Source organism: Apodemus sylvaticus, chromosome 18, assembly GCF_947179515.1.
Source record: "Apodemus sylvaticus chromosome 18, mApoSyl1.1, whole genome shotgun sequence".
In the NCBI taxonomy this organism is placed as follows: Eukaryota; Metazoa; Chordata; class Mammalia; order Rodentia; family Muridae; genus Apodemus; species Apodemus sylvaticus.
Genome location: NC_067489.1, coordinates 30644407 through 30662282, shown reverse-complemented (window position 1 = coordinate 30662282; position 17876 = coordinate 30644407). Strand labels below are relative to the sequence as shown.

The following is a 17876-nucleotide window of genomic DNA, read 5'->3' as shown; positions in this document are numbered from 1 at the left end:
TGTTATTTTAAGTTTGTATATGTCCTATATTTTGGCTAACAGGTTCTTTTATTCGCCAGTACGGCAGTTAGGAATTTGTGTGTGTATATCCTAGCTGTTAGTCAGATAGGACCTAGCCCCTTCAGTTTCCTTTGATTCTGCATGTGTCCTAATCATTGCCCCTTCCTGCAGTTAGGAATCCTCTGGTTCGACAGCTTTCCCGCTTTTCTCTGCAGTCTGCCTTGCTTCTTCATTTCACTGATGAGTTCTCATTGTATCATAAAGACCATTTCCATGGACTTGTTTGTTTGTTTTACTTTTTTCTTCAAACTCCCCATGTAAAGCCCACTGTGAGAGGAGACCATCTGTGGCTGTGAAGACTGCTGGTCTGGGACTCAGGGACTCAGCACTTCAGCTCTGTGCTTTTCCCTATGAATGTGAAATTGTCTTCCATTTCCCTGGTCTCCATTTCCTTCTCTGACCCACAGAAGTGATGGCTACTGTTGTGTGTCAGGGAAGTGGCGATGTGTGATAGAGAAGTTAAGCAGCTGTGGCAGTGGGAGTGTGGGCTCGTGTCTCCCCAGCGGGCCCACTGGGTCCTCCTCAGAGCACTCTTCCCTGGTCCACATAGGATATCTGGTGTTTGTGTATACTGTATCCTCTTTTGAAATAGAACACCTTTGGCAACCTTAAAATTTCTCTTTCATAACTTTAAGCAAGCAATTGTATAAAGTTGATTGCATTTCATATCAGATGATTTGAAAGTGAAATTGTGGTATCTTGGTTATATGAGGAATACCACACCAACAGTAGCTGAGGGAGCATATTCTCTGTGAGCGCTTAGTGATCTTCCTTCATGAGTAAGCTGTTGTCTGAGCAGGAGTGGGTTCAGAGAGGAGGCAGAAGCAAGGCAAAAGAGAAATGCCCCAAAGGCCAGGTGTCCAAACAACCATCCTGAATCTTCTGGAGAGAGAAAAATGACTTGTGCAGTTAGCCTGCATTGTTTAAAACATTTATTAAATAAATAATCACTATATCTAATAAGCTTTTAATATATTTGCTTCAAATGTATTTATATTTTTAATGACCTCCTTAAATGACAAGATGAAGAAACAAAGTGTCCTCAAATTGAAACCCATAATTATTTTCTCACAAATCTTTGTTTAATAGAGCGCAGTGATATATTATCTTACCAAGATGAAACCAGGTTTATTCATTAGGAGACTGGGCCCATTACATTAGTAAGCTCTTTTCCCCCTTGTTTTGTTATAACTAAGAATGCTGTTCTAATCTTTTATATATGCCTAAAAAACCAGTTTTCATTTATTCATTTATTTATTTTAAAGCTTAAGAAAATTCCATTATTTTTAATGAATTTTATTTTTTTAATCTCTTCCTATTCTTTCTTTTGAATATTTCATAAAGAACTATACCTAGGAGAGTTTCCTAAGTACATCTTTTAAGTATTTTATGTACTTATTTTTCAATAAATGTGTGTGTGTGTGTGTGTGTGTGTGTGTGTGTATGTGTGTGTGTAGGCTCTGCCTGATGTGGTGTTGGTCATAAAACTCAAGTCCTCTAGAAGAGCAACGCATGCTTTTACTCACTTCCCTTGACATGATGCCTGAAGGCAAGAGCTCTAGTTGGGGTATGTTTTACAGTTAACTATTTAATATATTTTAACATAAATGCATATATGCATACATATGCATATGTAGTTATGGACATATACAGATATCGTGAGGATATGTCTCTTTATGATCTGTGAGCCTATTCTATGATTATAGTATATAAACTTGAATACTGATTCTGTTCAGTGTTTACTTCTAGAGAATTAGGATTAGCATAGAGACATTAATTAGATCATTTTTGTGTGTGTGTGTGTGTGTTCCTTTTGGATTCTACTGAACCCTAGAGAAGATGAGAAAGTTTTTTGCATGCTCTTAAGTTATTTAACCTTTTAAATAGACATGTAAAACATTCCTGTCTTTCGCATTCCCCATGAAAACTCTCCATTATCTAGATATTTAGTGTTTCGCGTTCTTGCAATGCCTCACAGCCATGCACTGATCACTGGGTAGATGGTGTTGTTATGTCTGGCATTATCTTATTCTGATTTGTGCCACATTTAAAATTCTGCAGACAGACCTCTTTTCCAGTACCAAACCTCATGAGGAACAGGAGGAGAGTCAGGAGATGGAAAAGAAAGACCCCTCACTCCCCCAGTCTGCGGCCGTCACATACACTCTATTCCAGGAAAAGAAAATGTCCTTAGTAAGTGCTGCCTTGAGGTGACAAAGCTGTCAGTGTGCTCTTGTGTTTTTGCAACTTTTCAGGATTGAAGCTGTGACTTGTGGTCTCTTACTTCTTGTCAAACAGTAAGTCTCATCTTTAATCTTCAGACACAATGGCATTCTCTGTTTCTGGTAAGCCTGTCTCTGTCAGGTAATAACTGCAAGACTAGTGTGACTGTGATCATCTTAACAGAGACTGTCACAGGGAACATGAATGAATGTAGCTCAGGGGAAATGTGGCAGAAGGACTTTAAAACCAGTATAAAACCATTAGTGTATATATTATTAGGAAACACAAAACCAAAATGTAATCCAATAATACCAAATGTAGATATACCACTCTTTATACCATTTGCTGTAAAACATAAGAAGCGTTGTATTCTGGAGTGTGTAATTTTTCATCCACTATACCTTCAGCTCAGCACACTTACCAAGTATGTGGAGCTCCTGGGCTCTATCCCAAGCTCTACTGGAGAAAATAAATTCAGTAAACTGAACAGAAACAGAGCTCAAAGCTGTGGAAACAAACTGGTGCATGTGTGAGGAGTATACACTGCCTCTGGAAGTTATTCAAAGATCTGAAAATAACGTGATGAGGACTTACTGTTCACTTCAGATCGCCCAGCACATTCTGCTCTGGTTTTTCCTCCTAAAAGCATGTTGGACATGCTTTTAAAAACCGTATTACTGTGAAAAATGGCCATAGGTAATATTTCTTTTTTGTTCTAAGCTAAGCCTTTAAGGCTATGGGATTTTCACTCTATGAGACAGAGGGTATATCACTAGACTAGGAGAGTATATCACTAGACTAGGAGAGTATATCACTAGACTAGGGGAGTATATCACTAGACTAGGGGAGTATATCACTAGACTAGGAGAGTATATCACTAGACTAGGGGAGTATATCACTAGACTAGGGGAGTATATCACTAGACTAGAAGAGTATATCACTAGACTAGGGGAGTATATCACTAGACTAGGGGAGTATATCACTAGACTAGGAGAGTATATCACTAGACTAGGGGAGTATATCGCTAGACTAGGGGAATATCGCTAGACTAGGAGAGTATATCACTAGACTAGGGCACTGTGAGACCCCTGCTTTGCCTTGCCCGCCTCTCTGACATTTAACTGATTCAGACCAGCTTGTGAGGGCCAGGGCCTGCTTTTCATGTCTACCCTGCATCAGGGCACTTTAGTGATCTCTCAGTCAGATGGAAATAAGAACCCACAGTCAGTCCTTAACTTAAAATATATCTGGATAGTCAAGTTCCTCACTTAAAATAAGTAATGTCATTTCCTAGTTTTAAAATAAAGGATGTAGTGAGTAGGAATTCAAGTTGCATCCCATGTAAGCAATCAGTAATGTCCACTTGTTGAATAGACCTTATATGTATGATTTCACCATGTATATACAGTAACGGAATATGATCACCAAGAAATTTTGGAATGGGCTCCAAATTTCAAAATAAAGCATATTATAGTGCTCAATAATAATAAATATAATGTTATTCTTTTATCAGTGACATGATGAATGAAATATCTTCATTTATGTCTTATGGCATTACGCAGTAGTGTTTGACTTTGTAAAATGATTGTTGATTATCTATACCTCCCTGGAGTCTTAAGAGGGTCTAGCTGGTTAACCGCAGAATTAAACACATCTGAGGACTAATTAGTGATAAGCAATAATACAATTAATTGGAAGTAATTTGATGCCTAGTATCAAATAACCCTGATGTTATACACACATGATCCATACTTTTTAATGGAAGCAATTTAATACCTACTTATAAAAGATGAAAATACTGTCCTAGACAGTCTGTTCTGTGAATCAGTCAATATTCACAAATACAGTCGAAATTCAGACTTTCTAAATATATTGAAAGAAAAATCATGAATGTTAGTGTGAATGTCTATGGTTTTTGATTTAAAAAAAAAAAGCTTTTACCTAATATATATTGGAAATGTATTTGGAGCCACATCTGTTTCAAAATCTTTATAAAAATACTTTTTGAAATTGATCATCATTCCCTTTAAGTCCAGTAGTATAAGAGTGAGTGAGCATTCTTGTTAAGTTGTAGTTATTGTTTAATGAGCGGTGCTTATGTAAAATACTTATTAGTATCTTCCCGGGACCCCTAAAGAGTCCTTCTGGGGCCTTGCATCATCCCTGAGCATCTAAGAGTTGTCTTCCTGGAAATTTATGTAGCCAAAGCACCATGTCCAGTTTTAAGAGCATTACAATATAGCTTTCTATATTTTCAAAACATATAAGAGATAAGAGACAGCATAAAAAGCCAATGGCTAACACATTTTTTAAAGTGAATACAGAAGGAAAGGGATTGAACTTTTAACTAAAGTTTTAATCAATATATAGGGTGAGGTCTGTATAATAGTTTTAAAGAAATATTTAAAATGAAAATTGTATTCAAGGTTTATTCATTGCTTATTCATCAGTCAATATTTACTCCCTGAAGATGTCAGGTGTTTTCTTTCTCTGAGCTTCAGTAGGAAGTCCTCAGCTCACTGTTTGGAACGTTTGTCTACTGTGTTGTGTTTTTGTCATTCTTTCTGCAGCCCAGCATAGCTGAGAATAGACTTCTGCCTCTCACGGCAGTCGGCATGCACTTGGCCCAGGCGGTGAAGGCCGGCTATCCCCTGGATATGGAGCGAGCTGGGCTGACCCCAGAGGCTCAGAAGATTATTACGGATGTTATCCGAAACCCTCCTGTCAACTCAGGTGATGAGCGCAGCCCTTCCCTGCAGTCTAATGACCTGAGTCAGCTCAGTAAACAAGCAACTCGCTCACTTTCACATTAATAGCACTGACCTTAATTCATGAAATTTTACTAAGATAACTTTTTTTTTTTTAATTTGAGAAAAGAAGTTACTTCTTCCTCAGCAGAAGGTGTACTAAAAGAGTCTTTCTATTCAGATGATCATTTCCACCATCCCCAATTCGGGCATGAATGACTAAAGCCGCACAGTCCTCCATGGTTCCTCCCTGCAGCTGAAGACTCATTTTCCCCTAACTGCCTCTGAGTCAACCATTGATTTCTCTCCCAGTCACTGACATGTCAAGCTCTGTAGCCCAAGTGGAGGAGTGTCTTCTCCATGTTTGACAGGTGGCTGAGCAGGTAAAAGAGTACCGGCTGTTCTTTCACAAGATAGGCGTTTCCGGAAACCACAACTTCCTGTAACTCCAGTCCCAGGGACTCTGACAGCCCCTTCTGACCTCTGTTGGGACCAGGCACATGCATGATGCGTAGACACACAGTCAGGCAAAGCACCCATTAAAGGAGCCTCAGCTCTGCCACGAGGCTCTGTCCTCTGCCTGCCTTACAGAAATATTTAAGAAATGATGTTCTACCCCTCCCCTCTGGAAGTAAAGTTAAGGCATATTAGAGAATTTTCCTCTAAAATCCACAAATATAAGGTCTGTGTGTTCTAATAACAAATCTGATTTTAAAAAATTCTGTTGGACTAAACCAATGGTCATCTTAAAAACAAACAACCCTTTTCTTGAAAGTTGAGTGAATTCTTACTTTTCCTTACTTGAAATTCTTTGCTATGTAGAAACAACTCAAGTTGTCCCTCACCCAAGAATCTGTAAAGTGATAAAGCAACAGAATTACTCAGTAAGAGTCTTTCTCAAATACAATCTGGTTATGGTTTTGTTTTCTGTACATATCTGTGTATAGAGAAAGTACATGTCTAGACATGCTAATTTAAGACTTAGAATGATACTTGCACATTTATAATAACTATAAGTTAAGGAATTCATAGTTTTGGGAACTCAGTCAGTGTGGGTCTGCTAAGGTTAAATTTAAGTTTCTATATTTTGAGACCCAAGGGCCAGATTACAAAGGGCTTTGTGGTAAAATATCCAAAGTAACTTAGTTAGAGTCATCCTATGAGACTCAATCTCCTCACAGCAGTAGCCAGTTTGTTAGACTTGAAGACAGAAGCAGTAAAACAGATTTACTGTGCAGGATTAGATTCAAGGTGTATCAACCTTTGTCTATTGCAAAATGGCACATGATTTTAGGGGAAGCTCAGAACTGGAATTTCATTTAGAAATGCATTGTCGCTTAGGACTCAGATACATGCTTTGATAAGATGGCTGGACAGTGTTATGCAATATTGCTTCCTTTTTAAAAATAATTATCATGTTTGCTGCTGATTGGCTGAACCCATGAGCTGGAGTTAGTGTAGACAGGTAAATACAAAGACATAAGCAGTAGACACACACGTGAGCCCATCTTCGCTCTGACCCACAGCTTTTGAAGTCTCAATTTCTTTATGTATTAAATAGGAAGAAACAGTATTTTTGTCTATTCCAGAACTGTGGGAAATACACTGGCTACTAGTCAGAGAGCCTTGGTACATGGCATATAATCAATAGTGCCGTCAGGGAGGGATGGCCACAGTTAAGGGAATGGTAATACCCAAGGGCATTTAAAAATATCCTTTAAATTTATCTGCTGTATAGTACATCTTTTTGATAATTAAGAATCTGTAAAGTTGGAGCTACAGAGATGGCTCAGTGTGTTAGAGCACTTGCTGCTTTTGCAGAGGACCCAGGTTGGGGTCCCAGCACCCACATGGTGACTCTCAAATGTCTGTGACTTCAGTTCTAGGGGATAGATGCCCTGCTCTGGCCTATGCGGGCATCAGGCACACACATCGTACCCATGCATGCAGGCAAAACAGTCATATATATAAAATGCTAAAAAATAAATATTGTCAAAAGAACATATGAAGTTAATAAGTAAGTATATACAAAGGAAGATTTTAAAAACTGTATAATTACTCCTCAGTATTGTGTTTATATACTAAATAATTATATACTAAATAAAAAAAAATACTCTTTTTTTTTTTTAACTCCAGATTTTATTCCCCTCCTGGTCCACCCTCCAGCTGTTCCATATCCCATCCATCCTCCCCGCCCCACTGTCTCTGTGAGGATGTCCCCACCCCACCCCCACCCCACCAGACCTCTATTTTAATAACGAAAAAGGACTGACTGTTCGAACCTCAATTCATTATTGCCACATATTTACTGAAACTGTCTGATTTGGCGTTGGTAAAGAGTTGAATTCAGTTTAATTCAACCATTAATTTAGTTTGGAAGTTATGTGATTTTAAAGTTATAGAACTTTTGATTAAGAAGCAGAAATAGAAATACTTATTTCCATGCCTACCTGTTTTCCATGAAGATTGGGGCCTACAGAGTTATAAAAATAGTTTTAATATCAATTCTAAGATTGATGATTCAGCAACTTTTATTTTTACTATGCCATTTTAAATCATACTTCCAAATAAGAGTTGTCAAAATAAAATTAACTTAAAATTTATCTTAAACTTAAAAGTTATCAACAATAAAATGCAACATAATTTTATTAAGATTCAGGTTTAGTAAATCTTGTTTGAGGGTAAATTGATTTTATTTTCTTTATTGTTTTCTACTGTCTTTAACTATTGTCTGCCATAACTAGAACTCTCTATAGTCTAAGCTTAGGGATTTTGATTTCTGATGTTAATTAATTTTTAAATCAATTTTTGTTTTTGAGAATATATATATGTACTGTTTGCATCATTTCTCCTCTCACACCCAGATCCATTCATTGGCACTCAAATTCATGACTACACCCCCACACCCCCACATCACAGACAGACACACACTCCACAGACACCCACACCCCACACACACCACAGGCACCCTCACACACCACACACACATCCCACCCACCACATCCCACACATCCCACCACACACACACACACCACAGAAACCCACACACACCACACACCACACACCACACATCACACACACACACACACACCACAGACTCAGAATCTACTGAGTCCATTTGGTGTTCTCTATGTATATATATATAGTATAGCTGACTTGATAACCTTTAAACTAAGGAATTATAAAACCACATACAACCACTGATGCTTTAGAAATATAAAAGAAAAAAGTTCATAATTGGACAGCATGATTTAACCAACATCAGATAAAGTCTTCATAATAATGAGTGACTGAGTCACCAGGCGAATACCACCATACACAGACTGCAGCATTAAGCAGATGTTACTCAGACAGGTACTGAACTGTAATAGCAAACAACAGAGGCGGTATTCTAGAATGTGCTTATGAAACATATCTTACTCTTCTAAGATACACTGTGCCTCAGCTGAGCACTCAAGGTATAGAAGTATATTTCTATAGCCTGCTTCAAGTCCAAGTAGAGGCAGAGGGTTACGACAGTCATGAGTCTTAACTTTTGTTCCTTTGGGAATGCATCATAGTCTGTCATGTGTGGATGTGGGGCTTGGGGTTGGCTTCTTGGTCTTCTTTGATGAGGTACCATTTGTGATCTTACTGGAGAAAACTACATTATAAGTTACCCGAAGGAATGAAAATACTCATACTATATTAACAGTCTAGATGTTAGTTTTATTTAGCTATATCTGTATTACATAATTCAATATTTTAATGAAGTTCATTAGAAATATAAATTTTCACAATTCCAAATTGAAATTTACTTTGTATTTTTATAACAATATAATTTTTAGAATATATTTTGTTATTTTATAATGTAATACTAAATATAATGTATTATATTAACTAAACAAAAATAGAGTAGCTGTGAGTTGAACTCTCACTTTCCTACATCTTACTACTGTAGATTTTTCACTCTGTAACTTTATGATTTTATAATTCTGTGCCTTTTATTAGCTTTTTTATGTTTATATAATTTAAAACTTCTTTTACTACATTGAGTGTCCTTAACTAGGCTTAATAAGTTAAGTAAGATGTTTAATGAGGCACCTAGATAATACTCCAGATAATTTCTCCTATTCTTTATGTGCATGGAACTGGAAAATTAAGGGTGGCTTCTAAGGGACCTTCCACATGGGTAACATGATCTCTTTTAGGGCAAGGAGGAGGACAGCCAGTGCTGTCTTGTAGCTTCCCAGAGTGTGTTCAGTGCTGACTCACACTGGATGGTGGAGTGGAAATAAGCAGATCTTAAACTACAAGTGAGCTACTTGTAAAACCGTAGTCCCAGTGACGTTTCCAAGACAGTGCTAGCCAACAGAAACATAATGTTAACCATATTGACACCTTAATTTTCTATTATCTACACTAAAAACTATATAGATACAATTATTTTTCATAGCAGTTTAATGTGTTCTATATACTAAAATATTTTCGTTTCAATATTCAGTTCATTGAAAGTTCTTAACAAGCTTACTTTTTTTCTGTATTAAGCCTTCTTAGACATTTTATGTGTATTATGTGTTCTAATGCTAAATCAGAAATACTTTAGCCAGTACGCTATTGCATGCTTAGGAAATGAAGCCAAGAGCATTTATTATCATGGTCTGCACAGCAATTTCAAGGCCAGCTTATGCTAGACGAGACAATGTAAAAAAAAAAATTAATGACAAAATAGAAACATCAAAAATAGTGACCCATGGGGCCTGGAGAGATGGCTCAGTGGTTAAGAGCACTGACTGCTCTTCCAAAGGTCTTAAGTTCAAATCCCAGCAACCACATGGTGGCTCACAACCATCTGTAATGAGATCTGACGCCCTCTTCTAGAGTGTCAGAAGACAGCTACAGTATACCAGTGTACTTACATATAATAAATAAATCTTTAAAAAAAATAGTGACCCATAATTAGCTTTCATAAGCCTTGAAGGTGTCCAGAATAGACTGGCTTAATATCAGATTTTAAATTCAATAGCTTGAATTACTTAACTTCAGATATTCAGTAGGATGTGATAGGTTAATGGTTACAGTACTAGATACAGAAGGGTTTAGAGATAATTTACCAGAGTACATCAAACTACATTATATCTAACCTATGGACCAACCCCACTGTCAGCCATCCAGAGATACAGAAATGTAAGATAATGCTCATTAGAACATTTTTTTCTAAAGAAAAATTGAAGACAGTGGGTGCTCAAATTTCAGCCTGTTACATGCCCAGAGCAGAGGGCTCATTGGGACAGTAACAGTTTGCGATTTCTGCGATAATTAGAACAGAGCATTGGCCCAGAACAACTTAAATTGGGCTGATAGGATAACCTTGTTGATGATTTTTAGTACATCTTTAAATTAATACATAGTTCTTTCTGAGACTATGCTTGGTACCAGTCTTACATTTTAAATCTGGAACGTATGCAGGTAGCCAATTGCACTACTTTTTGTTAGCTTTTATTTTATTGTTGTATTTTACCACTTTGGATGAGTCCTTGAGTATCAACCCATAGTCTTTGGGAGGAAAGGGCCTATAAGCCTGAAAATACCAACAATTTAAATTCATGTTTTCAAGATGTCATTAGAAGAGCTACTGCAGTGTCAGCAGCGCTTATGCGCTTTCTGAGCCCAGCAGAGAGGAGCAAGTGCACTCTAGTTGTCTAGCTTTCTTGTACTCAGACTGGAGATGAGTATGATGAAGAAATGATATGCTTCAAGGAAGGGCGGTGGCTTATCTGTGGGAGACGGCACCATGTACAGAGGACGTGAGTGACAGACACAGCGTGAGCGAGTTGTGTTGCCACTAAACGTGCAGTTTCCGTCATTCTGAAAGCAAGGCTCTGCTAGAACTCTGCCACAGAGCGGCCTGTCCTGTGGCTTCAGCTGGGTTTACTTTGGGCACATTTTGTCTTCACTTTTTCACAAAAACAATGTTTTGATGAATATAGTCTCTCAGAAAGTTTACCTTACATTAAGCGTTTTAAGTAACTGATATGGTTTGTTATGGACTATATTATTGATGTAATTGTCTTAGGATCTTATTTGTAAGTATCGATTGCTTCTATTTTAAAAGCTCTTTTTAAGCCAGGTGGTGGTGGCACACACCCTTAATCCCAGCACTTGGGAGGAAGAGGCAGGTAGATCTCTGTAAGTTTGAGGACAGCCTGGTCTACAGAGCAAGTTCCAGGACAGCCAGGGCTACACAGAGAAACCCTTGTCTCAGCAACACCCCCCAAAACAATCCCAAAAGTACTTTTTAAAAAAGAACAAATTTATTTGCATGTGTCTCTGTATGTGTGAATACACACAAATGTGGCTCTACAGAGACCAGAGGAGGGCATCCAATTCCCTGGAGCTGATCCCTTGTAAAAGCAATGTGAGCGCTTAACTATCTCTCCAGCCCCAGAATCAATTTTTTTTAAAAAAAATAATAATTGGTAACCAATATTTGGAAATTGAAACACAGTTTCCTTTAAAAAAGGATCTATGTGTGATTCTTGTTATACTCAGGGAACAAAAGACACCTTAAAGAATTTTACCCATTAATTTTATCCCATTTCTCATAAGGATGTTACCATTTGAAAGACAGGAATTTGGGGCGGGGGGGGGGGGGGGACACAATCTTCTTCCTTCATATATAGTATTTTATCATTTTCACCTCGTAATTTTTAAAAATATTATAACTTTTGTTTGTCTTGGCATTCTTATCTTTTACAGATATGTATAAAGTTAAGCTCATCAGAATGTTAGTTCCTGAAAACATCGACACATACCTCATCCACATGGTGATTGAGATCCTTGAGAGCGACTCCGCCAGCAGAGCCCAGCCTTCTTGTGATTCCAGCAGGAAGAGGTGTTTCCCCAGCCCTGCAGAGAGTTGTGGGAGCTGTAAGAAGAGCAAGGGGATGGTCACCGAGACCAAGGTATCGATCGCATACATGTTTGCCGAGCGTCACATGTGCACTTGGCATGCTCAGAGGGCACATGTTGACCTGCTGTCATATGTAAATCTGCATGTACGACTCTTTTGCTTTTCAAGGATGATGTGAGAAAAGCTGTTTTTAAAAAGACAAGAGAAGTATAAATTTATTATGTAGAACATCAGCTTGAATTTTACCTGTATTGACTTTGTGCTCTAGAGAAATACACCTTATTCCAGACGTGGTTAATGGAGTTGTGGTCATGGCAATGTATGTAGTTAATGGAAGTGAAGACAAATTTGATTATCAGTGCCTCCCTTTGGCTGATCCTTCCTTCCTTCTCATGCCCTGGTTTACAGATTTCACTGTAGCTACCTATGGGTAGCTATGAGCATAACATAGGGACTCTTTTCCATAATTAGGAAAGTAAGCATTCAGTGTTATTTCAGATGATATTAAAAATGCTTTGAAAATTACTGTTTTTATCATGTGACAGATCGTGAGAAGAGACAAATTGTTCTCTGCAGTGACTATAAATGTGCAGGTTTGACTTCGAATACCTCTAGGGTCACATGACTCTCTGATAGTAATTGACGAGCTTTAAAGAACTCACTAAAATTATATTAGTTCTCCCATGGTGAGCTTGATGTGGTAGCTCGTCGTTGCTAACGCTATGCTAGAAATGAGGCTCTGGGCTTCAGCACTGCAGTGGTCGTTAGAGGAACTCCAGCCTCTTACTCCTCTCAATATTCTCCTTTTAAAAAGGGAACTAATTTTTTTTAAAACTGAACCGACCTTTTAAAATTCTTTAATTAGTTTTGCTTATTATCTTGTATTTTAAGTGTTTTAGATAACCCAGTGACTTAATTATTTGGGAATGTTGAGATTTTTCATAATTTGTTAGCTGTAAAAGGGATATTAGCAAGTGTGTATTTTTAGGTAGAATTAATAAAATTTAGCTTCTGCAGAAAGCCCGACTTTCCATTTCTGTAGCTGCTGCAGAGCACCTAAGACTTTGGTACTTGCTTTTCCTTCCTGTGAACGCAGGAAAGGGAATTCTCTGCTGTGATGTCAGTCTGACTGAGATGCCCTTCGTCTGTTGTTCATGTCCACGTAAAAATGCTTTTCCTGCCCTAGCAGAACTAGGCATGGCTGAGGGCGGCCCTATTGGTGCCATATGATTCTATATAATGGGTGATGTTTAAAATATGGAAGCTTCTATGAGCCATACCCCACTGTTTTGTTGGGTTCTCTCTTCCAGTTGTCTCTGTTACATCTGTCCAGCTGGACTTTCTTTTTCTTTTTCTTTTTTTTTCCATTTATTGAAAATAGATTTTTTTCTCTTGTCTTTATTACAGTTTTTTCCTCCCTCTGTGCCTTTCAGTTCCTCCCTGTACTCCCTCCCCCCCTTAGAAATCAGAAAACATTTGAAGGAATGATAATAAAAAATAAAATATAATAAGATTAAAAACAAAAGCTATTATTACATCAGAGTTGGACAAACGAAAAGGAAGTCAACCCAAGAGAAGGCACTGGCTTGCACATTCAGAAGCCATGATGTATTCTCAGAGGACCTGGTGCAGACCTGTGCAGGCCTTGCGTATGCTGCCTCAGTCTCTATGCGTTTATATGATCTATAGGCATGTTTTTTTGGACTCCTAGATCTCCTCTGGCTCTCGGACTATTTCTGCCTCCTCTTTTGTGGGGTTCACTGAGCCCTGAGGGGAGGAATTGATGGAGACATCTCTTTTAGGGGTGAGTGATCCAATGTCTAAAAGTCTTTGCATTATGTCTGATATAGGTCTTTGTATTTGTTTCCATCTGCTGCAAGAGGAAGTTTCTCTGATGATGGCTCAGGACGGTGCTGATCTATACGTATAGCAGAATATCATGAGGCATCATAAGCTACTTTAAAAAAAGAACTGTAGTATTTGCTTTTACCCTGGGTCCCTGGGCTATCTAATGTCAGGTCCTTGGCTGCCCAAACAGTGTAGGGTATGAGCTTCATCTTGTGGGCTGGGCCTTGTAACCAGATACTGGTTGCTTCTTCCCATAAGCTATGTGCCACCATCACCCTAGTATATCTTGCAGGCAGGGAAGCATCACAGTTGATCACAGTTATGGCTGTGTTGGTGTTTCCATGTCTCTGTAGGTAGTATGCAGAGTACCTTGCTGTACCAAAGATGCTAGAATGTAGATGTGAAGAGTCTCTGTAGGCATCAGCTCGACTTCTTGATGTTCTTTATCTTTTTAAATGACTGAGTACTACTCCATTGTATAACTGTACCATATCTTCTTGATCCATTCTTCTGTTGAGGAACATCTCGGTTGTTTCCAACTTCTGGCTGTTATGACTATAGCAGCAGTAAACATGGCTGAGCAAGTGTCTCTGTGGTGGGGTGAAGTGCCCATTGGGATATATCCAAGAGTGGTATAGCCGAGTCTTGAGTTGGATTCATTCTCATCTTCCTGGAATGTTAAGACTTGATGTGTTAGTAGCTACAAATGAATGATTATAGGAATAAGCCAAGATGTTTGTAAGTGTCTATATGGTATGTGTGTACATATATGCTCATATGTGCATGTGCAGTAGAGGTTTGTTGATATCAGGAACAACTCTTCCGTCTTACTCTTTGAGGCAAGGACTCAGTCAAACTTGTAACTCACCAGGTCAGCTTGTGTGGCTCGCCTGCTTGCTCTGGGCATCCCTGTGTTTGCCTCTGAGGCTGGAATTACAGGTGACACTCAGTGTTTATATAGGATCTAGGGAAGCAAACTGAGTCTCTTGCCTTCTTTGTAAGCGCTTTAATCACTGAGCCATCTCTCCAGCCTTTAAAGGTAACTATTTTTTTCATGTGTCATCTGGTAAGTTATCAGAACTTATCATCATTACCCTCCAGTTTAAAGATAATTTGCTATCATTATTATTAGAGTATGTGTGTGTGTGTGTGTGTGTAAGAGAGAGAGACAGAGTATACACCTGCACACCTGCTATATATACTACAGAACCTAAGTGGCAGTCAGAGACATCCTTCAAGGGTCTATTTCCTTCTTGCTAGCATGTTGAAGAAGAATCTTTCTTACCATGGTAATGCTTAAGAAAATGATAATTTTATAATAATTTTTCTTTTCTTTATTAGATTTTTACCCCAAAATGAGTTCTATAAATATTTCTATTTCATCTTGTTTGGTTGGGGAAAAGGGTTATTCAGGATGGCTGTGTTGTTTTACAGCTCTTACGCTTTTTCCATTGTATAAATATCTCTTTTATCTCTGTTTTCTATAGGAATCATCTGAAATTCCTATAAAGAGAAAATTACCCGACTGGTTTGCCAAAGGCAATGTGCCCTCAGCTGGCCCTGACAGCTCATCAGTGGCCAAGACAAAGAAGAAAGGTCTCTTCAGTTAAGACGACAGCTACGGAACAACCTGTGGGTCCCCATCTTCACTCCTATAAAGAATGGAAGTAAAACTCACCTAAATGTTGAGCCGCTGGCATCTTTAATCACCCATCCCAGTTGAGATAAAGTAACTCAACTAAGACCCTGGGCGCAGCATCGAGTGTGACGTTTCCTTTCCCAGCCTCCGGAACCCTTGCCACTGTCCTGTTGCAGTCTCTCTCGTCTTGCAGCCATGTATGTGGGGAATAGAGGATGCGTCACTTTGACACGGATAACAGATTAGTAGTTGCATAGTTCCAGAAATGAAGAAGTCTTAAGTTGACAAGATGGTGTCCTGTGAATTTAAGACAACAGATTCATTTTACAGATGGTCCTTGCTTTCTTATGCAGATGCCCGTAGGTACATCGGCTGGCAGTGTCACTGCAGCAGCCCAGCAAGTGACACATCAGCTTCCATTTAAATAGGGGAAGTGTTGAAAGAATCCTAGTTACAGAGACAACTAAATGCTATGCATTTTCTACAGAATTTTTATTTCTCAAGTAAAAGTGTTCTTTGTACTGAATATTAAATATACTAAATTTTCACTTATTTAATTATTGTTTGTGCCTTCTATATTTGAGGATGCCAAATTTTAATGTCTTATGTTTCACAAAGAATTAAAAAACTGAAAACTCAACTCTATTCTTGGTAAACTATTGTTATATAAATTCAAGCAGTTTACCATATAGCATATAAATACATTTTTAGCCTTGGATTGACTTTTTTTGTAAATAAGCGTGGATTGTTATTAATACAGAGAAAAATATGCCTAAATTCAGAGTAGTTTAAAAAAAGTCACTTGGGATTTCATTAGGAAAGGATCCAAGCCATTTTTTGTAATCTGCCAGGCTTCCTCGTATTCAGTTTCTTAATCTGAATCTTGTTGTAAGACATTTAAACTATACGTAAAACATAAAACTTTCTCATTTTTCTGCCATGTATTACCAGAAGGTAGCTTTATGTATGTCACACATAATCTCCAGTTGCTCCTCTTTCTCTGTGCCTTAAAATGTGTTTGTACATTTTTACCTGTTTACGCTTGGCCACCATGCTTACCGTGCCCGAGGTCCCTGCTGGCTGCAGTGCTCATCTGCAGGAAACAGCTGCTCAATTATTTGAGTTATGAGTTGAATTGGATGTTGTTTTTCCTTCATGGAATTGACAAACAAAACTTGGTGGTAAAAATTCTGCTTGGTGTTTTAGACTTGGTTATTTGCAGACATTTTCTCACGGTCCAATGAAGTTGGCCTGTTTCTTTAAGGAAAATTTCTAGTAAAACTTACAATTCTGGTGAACATGCATCCTTCAGTGGGAACCTGGGCAGCTTTCCTTGATCTGAGGACTTTTCTAAGGAGATGAATTAAATAAACACATTATTTTTGTTTATTACTGCCTAAAGTTTCATCTGTATCTAGAAATTCAAGAAATCAGTGTTTAATGGATCACTAAGACATGATGTAACATAGAGACATGTTGTTTAAAAGGCCTGCTGGAAGCAGAAGAGGGACCAGTAAATCCTAATACAGCCAAGAAGAGAGAGCTGATGGCTGTTCAGATCGCATTCTGGAACTAATCATTAAGGATCAGCTACTGTTCTCACTTCAAAGATTCAAAGTTTCAAAGATTCAAAGATTCTCTACCATTTTTTTTTTTTTTTTTTTTTTTTGGTTTTTCGAGACAGGGTTTCTCTTGTAGCCCTGGCTGTCCTGGAACTCACTCTGTAGACCAGGCTGGCCTTGAACTCAGAAATCCGCCTGCCTCTGCCTCCCAAGTGCTGAGATTAAAGGCGTGCGCCACCACTGCCCGGCTGATTCTCTACCATTTTAAAAGGTATTTTCAAATAGCTTTTCCTAATATCACACACACACACACACACATCCACACACATGTGCGCTCATGCACCTGTGCCACACACACACACACACACACACACACACACACACACACACACACACACACACACACGCATGCGCGCTCATGCACCTGCGCACACGCATTTGCGTCCACATAAACTGAATACAGTAGACCAGACTCCAGGTCCTTCTCCTAAACTCATCTGCACAGCGAGAACATTTACAGAAATGAAACAGGGCCGTCCTTGTCAATTTTTTTTTAATGAAAATGTGACTTTAAAACAAACAGTATTTGTGCTAAAGTGTAATTGGTTTACTACAGCTGTTTTTAAATGAATCAATAAATCTTTGGAAAAAAGTTTCAGTTATGATTATATATTTGCGTAACTGCATGTATACCGAGTAACACGGGCAGTGGAAAGCCACCATGTGACACTGAAGGGGGAGCGGGGCATCGAGTGACACAGGTGCTAAGAAGGAAGGGGGCAGCGAGCAGGATGGGAAGTGAATACATAAAAATAAATAAAATTAAATAAAAAAATAAAAAAAGTAAATGGGAAAAGCAAGGCAAGCACTTTAATCATAGAGGCGAAGAAAGCAGTACAGAGAAA

At 38.4% G+C, this 17876-nt stretch overlaps 1 protein-coding gene across 8 annotated transcripts in view; it reads left to right on the top strand.

The window, feature by feature from the left end:
- The window catches only part of Wrn (WRN RecQ like helicase), a 134141-nt gene extending 117343 nt beyond the window's left edge, over positions 1 to 16798 (top strand). For all 8 annotated transcript variants that reach the window (XM_052162536.1, XM_052162538.1, XM_052162537.1 and 5 more), the window contains 4 exons: positions 2122 to 2253; positions 4854 to 5016; positions 11769 to 11974; positions 15258 to 16798. In XM_052162536.1, the coding sequence (XP_052018496.1) occupies positions 2122 to 2253; positions 4854 to 5016; positions 11769 to 11974; positions 15258 to 15380 (624 nt within the window). In that variant the 3' untranslated portion in view covers positions 15381 to 16798. The remainder of the gene's footprint in view (positions 1 to 2121; positions 2254 to 4853; positions 5017 to 11768; positions 11975 to 15257) is intronic.
- Positions 16799 to 17876: the final 1078 nt, after the last annotated feature.